Here is a 7,328-nt window from a genome sequence, read left to right on the forward strand (position 1 = left end):
CTTCAAAGCCCGGAAAACATTTCTAAATGTTACCTTGAAAAACATTGTTGCCGTATTTCTGATATAGTCTTTTGCAAATTTCTCAGTTTTTAATGACAATTAATTTATTTTACTATTTTTTCTGTACTCCTATAACAGCGCCAGACAATAACACCTTCAGAGGAATGACGCCAATTTTGAATCACCCTGTATGTCTATTTTAACTACATAAGCTATTTCAATTCTTTTTTCGTATTTTTTGTTTTTTTTTTATTGGAGAACAGAACACAAATTTGAAAATATGGGTTTCCTTTTAAAAAATACAATTTTTATAATATGAGTTTCTTTGAAAATGCAAAAATCGTCAGAAATCTAGAGTAGATATTACTCAATGAGCGGAATGACCATGAAGTTTGGGTCAAAAGCATATCTGTTATATTTCACAGTTTGTTCTTTTCGCTCACGAATCGAAAGGTGTATTTACTTGCTGCAATTAAGTTAAGCAGTCATAAAAATTCAGAAATGTAATGAATATAATATAGAGCAGTTAACTTGTCGCAAATATAGAGGATACGGCTTTGTGGCATTCTTTATTAGTAAAGTAAACAAAGAATAAATTAAATGAAAATAGTTATATTCACCTCGGCCTATCCCGCAGTTACTCCATATGTATGTATTTATGGCTAGAGTGCTATATGCAAACAACTATTTCGTACCTAAACATGTTATTTCCATCTTGTCTGGCTTTTTGTTCAGGACACATTTCAGACTTTCACTTTCTGAATTTAGCTCACTTGCGGTTTATTGTAAAAATGGTAATGTAATTTGCTTTGTGCATGGAGCTATTAGCGAACAGACCATTGCAAGTCAGCATTAAATTTGATTTGTTTGGAGATTTTATCAGATACTTCTTACTTCATATATGTGTTAGTTTGCAACAATCGAATGTAATAATTAGATCAATGGTCATCCAATTGGCGAGTTCAGAAGCCAAGCGACCACTGGCTGCTCAATTATAACCACACTTCAACTCTTAAAATTGGACACTTTTGATTCGATATCATTGTGATTTGTGTCACTCTCTTCAAATTGAAACCAATTGAAAAGTGTGTACAAAAACACTACCAGAAACATATTTTATTTACAGGAACTAGTATAAGAAAAAATCTGTTTCTGTTTTACAATATTGCGTCAAAGTAATGTCAAATGTTTGAAGAATAAAGAGATAACTGATTAAAGTGTTCGATATTTAAAAAAAATAATTTAATTTACTGTTGTTGCTAAAATTCATGTTTCCTGGCAAGCCTCGTACACGAATGAAGTAAAATTGATATCTCGAACATGCACAAATGTTACGAAAAGCAATTTTCTTCGTAAAATTAATAATAAAAAGTATTTCCATATGAAACTAACTTAAAAATAATGCTAAAATTTACAAAACTTGATGTTCAACATAGATGGATGCAATTATAAATCTTAACGTCCTTTCCAACTCTAATCAACTTTACCTAATAACATCTGATGGTTGTAGGTTTTTAACCAGGTAGAACTTTTGGTGGAGAATAACATTCTTTCGTAAAATTAATATTACGAAACTTTGCCACATGGTGCGAGATTAAGTAGGGACACCCAAATTTAAATAATCACTGTAGAGTGATAAGAAAAAATGTTTGCTGCTTTAAAAAGAATGTCTTCAAATTAGCTACCGCTTTGGAGTTAACTAAAACCTCACATTAAACAGATGCATGTGTTTACGTTTTTCTATGGGAACCAGTCTATACAAAAGTAGGTACTTACGAGAGCTGCTTTGCATGCTCGGTATTCAATTTGATATATATGAGTGGCATCAACAAGAAAATAGCAGGAAAACGGTAGCCATGAATATATTTAGTGTTATATTTGCTTAGTTTGTAATAAGCGACAAGCAAATGTCATTAAAATAACAGCGTCGAAATTTTATATTTAAAAATTTATACAAATTTATGGTGGTAATTACCAGAAAATATAATGAAACATTCATCATGACAACACCGCAAAGGGGGGAGTACGTGATAGTGACATGATAGTAAGAGGGAAAGCCGATTTGTTGGACAAGTAAATACGGCAATTTCTCGTGTTTTTGGTGATAACAAGTGATAATCGTAATATTAATAAATTGTTACGCTTAAAAAAAATCGTGCAAAGTGGTTTCATTTGCAGGAAAATCGTCCTGAATTTTCCTAACCTGTACTGTTTTGCACGATTGTAAACAGGGACAAGAGCCATATTTGATCCCTATTGAATCGCTATCAAATGCTTAAAAAAATTGCATTACTATTATAGCGTTTATAATTTCAAACATATAATGTAGAGATAAAGGTCAGAAAGTGAATTAATCTTTCATGCTTAGAATAAATCGATAACACAAATTTTTACTACGCCTATGGCTATTAGCCAAACCAGTTGATTTTCCGATTAATTCTACTTTTCGATGGGTACCTACTTTATCCCTACCACCTGTTTTTCATTGATAAATCGCCGATCGGTAGAATTTAATGTTGGTTCCAAACAAATCGGGATTTATGAATTACTAGCTTGGTCTATTTATTAATGTCTCATGCTATTATTAACAAACTAACAATAGCTTGAGAATAAATATTTAAACAAAAATTGCTTTTAGATATCTTATTATATTGTTTTGAACAAATACTTTTTCAGACACGAAAGATCAAATAAATGTACAGATTACTGTGTAGATGGAACTAAACATAACTCATATTCATTTAGTCGCCAATAAATAAATATGTTTGTGATGGCAAGTTTTAAATGGTGATCGTATAAAATCTCTAATGGCGACTTCTAACAATTATCTAGCGTTTCAAATCGACGAACTGTCATAGAGTTAGACAATGATAGAAGTATTTAAATCTTCGGCTGGTTGACTTCTAAAATAAGAAAAATTATGAAAGGGAGAAGATATAAAATTCCTACATGCAACAGTAAACAATGTCCGTTGATCGATGCGTTAACATTATCTGATAGAAAAAACGCTTTAAATCACAATACAAAATTTCGGACATTTTAATTCTCCTAGACCTAGGTATTCTATTGAATTCATCGTTATGTTGTGGTGATTCTCAGGAAACTAAAAAGTAAAGTTATAAACTTTTTACAAACGAGTTAATTTAATAAATGAAGTAATAAACATGCCGCCCAAATAATAAAATACACCATAGAAAATTTACTCCAACAACTGACATTAGCCGTAGAGAAATGTTCACCCCAGACAAAACTCTTCTTACCAAGATACCCTACCTGCATTCATACTAAGACTGATGAAACGGAAAAGGAAAATCTACCGACTATACAGAGTATACAAGCACTCATATTAAAAAGAAAACTCAATCAACTCAACAGAAATGTCAAAAGCTTGATAAACCAATACGGACAAGACAAATGGCTAGAGACTTGTCAAGATTGAACTGGACAGAGAGAAAACGTATTGGTAAATATAAAAACAACATCCGCAACAACATCGGCAAACTAGACGAAAACGCACACTATCCTGATCAAGACAAGGCGGACGCGCAGTTTCAAGGGAATTTTACAACCACAAAAAACTCAATTTTTGACAACTAAAACTGTACTCAAATAAATGACTGGTACGAAAACTTATTTAACGATGAAGCTGACTTGTCAAATCAAATAATCTCTGACACAGAATACGACAAGGTAGTGGCAAACATTAAAATCATGCATCGCTTATCACGATATTTGCAGTTAATGTCTAACATTATTTTTTTTTCCTAACTGCGTGGACTTGTTATGATATTCCTATCTTTTCTGGGTCTCAGTCAAAGTGTGAAGAACAAATTTTGAAACATCGTTTATTTCATTACGTTTCGGCGAGACAACAGAGCCATCATCAGATTAAAAATTTTACACAAACTACAAACACCAATTCACAATTAAAACATGTTGTATAAAACTTGAAACTTGAACGTCCTTTTAGGTCTTTGCCTTCTTGGAAACCTTGAGTTTGTCTGAATTATTTTCTACATTTGCGAGAGTGGTATGCATGTATTGAGATAAGCAGAAATAGTTTTAATTTTTCACTATTGTACCGGGTGTTCCATACTTATGGCTTTATTAGGGTTTGGTAAATGTTGCTAAGGTTGGTAATAATATAGACAACAGACTTTGATTGCCCAAATGTTGAGGTATTCTACAGAAGTTTTCCAAGTTAATTGTCATAAGTGACCAAAACTACCATTACAATACTAAAGCTTCTTTAAGCAACGTGTCAAGATTACTGGACAATGATTACTATTACAGTAGAAATTTAAAAAATATATTTCCAATGTGAACATGGAATTGAAATACTTTGCAATCAGCGGTGGGTGGCACATTAGCAATACTTCCGAAAAATAAGTGAGGGTTTCAGCTTCGAGAAAATAAAAATAAAGCCCTAACGCCTTGATAGACCAGTAAAATATACTCAGAACTTGTACGACGTTCGTAAAATTTGGACTAAATTGTCACAAAACATGATTCAACTATGGGGAAAAGGATACAAATTCAAATTAGGATAACCCATAAATCTAAAACAAGACCTTTGCAGTCATATATAGGGTGACTCAAAATTCTTGTCATTACTGGAAGGCTTTGTCTGGCAGTGGTTTAGGAGTACGGAAATAATACAAGAAAAATTAATTGTTTTTAAATATTAAAAAATTAAAAAAAAAAACTATATAAGCAGGATGGCAACAATGTTTTTGAGGTAATCTGCCTAATAAACATTATGTATAAACTTGTTGCTACGTAATTATTAAAAACTCAGGTAGCCATGGAAAAATAGATAAAGTGGCAATAAAATAGTTGAGGATAACCTCAACAGGATTCGTTAAATGCAGGGATTTACTTTTGTGGAAATGCCAAATTGTTTTTTGTTGTCATCTTAACCTCGAATTGGTGTGTGTACAAATAAACATTCTTCTGTCTTTAACTCCAAACATCTTAGCGCCGGTGTAATCACCTTATTGTGCACTCTTCTCTTATTCGGTTAATTAGCTCCTGCTCAGTTTGTACCGGTGGTCAGTGAACCATTGGTTTAATGTGTCCTTGTGTTCTGTGCATCTTACACACCTGGTAGGATTGCAGCTCTTTCTCAGTATTTATTTCGTGTATGGAAAATTGTCAGTTGTTGTGCAATGCTATATACCCCTGGAATGCTCTGCATGAATTATCTCCAATACCTGTTCCTCTGTGTCTGGAACTCTAACATCTATTCTGGTTCAATGTCTTGTGGCAGAACACATCATTGCCGCTTTGACTTGTTATCAAAAACTTGTAGAAGAGAAATTTATTAATATCAAGCATTTTCGTAATTTGAAGCAAATATCACATTTTTTCCTTTGGATGGCTTAAGTATTCCGATATGCTATCAATCCAACATGGGCCCATATTAAAATAATGCCTACTAACAAAGTTGAAATACGATTTTCAACAGATAATATCTTCAAGAAACTTTGGAAAAAAAAATTTTGAATATTTTTCTCCTACTCTCCAAGTGAGCCCCCATTACCCCTCAAAAGGAATTACGCCAATTTTAAAACATACAGGGGTATTTGACGAACTAAAACTGTAAAAAATTGGAATATCGTGGATGACTGCAGACATGCAGAGCATGCTAAGAACACTGAACATACCTATTTAATAGCTACATCTTATGGAAAGTTCTTGCAATACTGTTCAACATGTGCGGGCTAACTTCCTTAAATTGCTTTCACATTACAATAAGCCGTGATTTTTTTGTTAAAACGAATTTAAAGTAGTTTGCAAAAACAAGGGACTTTTGCAATTGTTCACTTCTATTCCAATTCTTTTCCGGGCACTAAACTTTTCAATTGAAACCCACAAAAAAACCTCCAACCGTGACCAAGTGCCATGAAAAATGAGGCAAAGAGAGAAGTTTTATAATGTAAAGCCTGCTTTAGTTACTTCAGTTTTATGCTGAAATTAACGAATTTTAAAAGTTTTCTAATTAAAGAAAAGACCCTAGATGCAGTGACGGTATTCTTTATGATGACAGTTAGAGTCGCACGCTTTCGGCTTAAGTAAAATTAAAAGAATTTACCTGCAGAGGTTCAGGAAGCCTGGAAAATGTTAAATTAGGTACGGTTGAATAAAAAGACGAAAGATCAGCGAATCGCGAATATTTTTGATCCGAATGAAGAACCACCAAAAATAAAAGATTTTAACTTCATATTTCCAATTTGATGTCAATGCCATTTTTGAAATTGTCATGTTTTGACGTTTGTAATTTTTCAAACATTTCAAAACTTGAAATTTTTTTCAATTTCAAACTCTTCAAACCAATATATTCATATCTAAGCATTTCTTTTCACGACCATCACCCAAATGCTTTTCTCATTTGGAAGTTTCCGACCTTCTTCTTCACATATCGTAGGATTAGTGATATAGTGGACAGATGATTAGTGATATAGTGAACCATAACATTTAATAGGAGGTATTGTCGAAACCGTTGAACCGGCATCGAAAAAAAACAACTATAAAACCTTTATTAATATTGTTTGCATTTTCTCTAACAATTATTAATTACTACCTTTAAACTTATTAAGTTGCATCGTATTTAAAAAACTATTTGTGTTCACCGAAAATAATGTTGTTTCGCTGTATAAGGAATATTTGAAGCAAAATAGATTTGGTTAACTTAAGTCAGCAATTATCTAAATATTTCTGCATATGACAAATAAAATGCTCCATATTAGCATTAGAACAGGTATAACTACTGCTATTTACCAGTACTAACTTACCTTGAAAGCTGACAAATTATCTATTCCACATTCAAGTACCGCTTCTCTTCCCAAAGGAACAGTTACATTTGGAATTGGACCTGTGAAGTTCGGAATATCTGAAAAGGAAAAAAATAGGTAAATCTCGACTTCTATTATTTATTACACATGTTTAATGAAATTAGTTACCTCCTTAATATTTGAAATTTAAATTTCTGTTGCACATACCACAAATAAATGCAATAATTGCTGCCTGCAATATAAAAAATTAACATACCAGGCAATTCCAATCCTTTCAAATTCATTATAAAAAAAAATATATATTTTATCATGTTTGCATAACACGCAAAATCAATACGCCTATTTAGTTTTTTCCAAATATCTCAGTTTTTGACTTTTTGAATGAAACAAGTGAACTTATTTTGTCATTTCTTTTTATTGTTCTTATTCACAAAGGCGGTTTTAATGAAAATAAAGTAAAAAACATTGGTGTGAGGGGCAAAAGTTTTTTTTAGGAAAAACGGGACTTTAAGCCAAGAGTTGTTAACGCGTTCA

The 7,328-nt window shown here is 32.2% G+C and overlaps 1 protein-coding gene across 1 annotated transcript in view; it reads right to left on the reverse strand.

Moving 5' to 3' along the window:
• The window catches only part of LOC109536769 (neuronal growth regulator 1), a 65,651-nt gene extending 58,573 nt beyond the window's left edge, over positions 1-7,078 (reverse strand). The window contains exons 1-2 of the mRNA XM_048665359.1: positions 7,051-7,078; positions 6,795-6,892 (exon numbers count right to left, since the gene is read on the reverse strand). Coding sequence (XP_048521316.1) covers positions 6,795-6,892; positions 7,051-7,078 — 126 coding nt within the window. The remainder of the gene's footprint in view (positions 1-6,794; positions 6,893-7,050) is intronic.
• Positions 7,079-7,328: the final 250 nt, after the last annotated feature.

Source organism: Dendroctonus ponderosae, unplaced genomic scaffold (genome assembly GCF_020466585.1).
Source record: "Dendroctonus ponderosae isolate FM_Combo_2020 unplaced genomic scaffold, Dpon_F_20191213v2 Dpon_F_20191213_1, whole genome shotgun sequence".
Classification (NCBI taxonomy): Eukaryota; Metazoa; Arthropoda; class Insecta; order Coleoptera; family Curculionidae; genus Dendroctonus; species Dendroctonus ponderosae.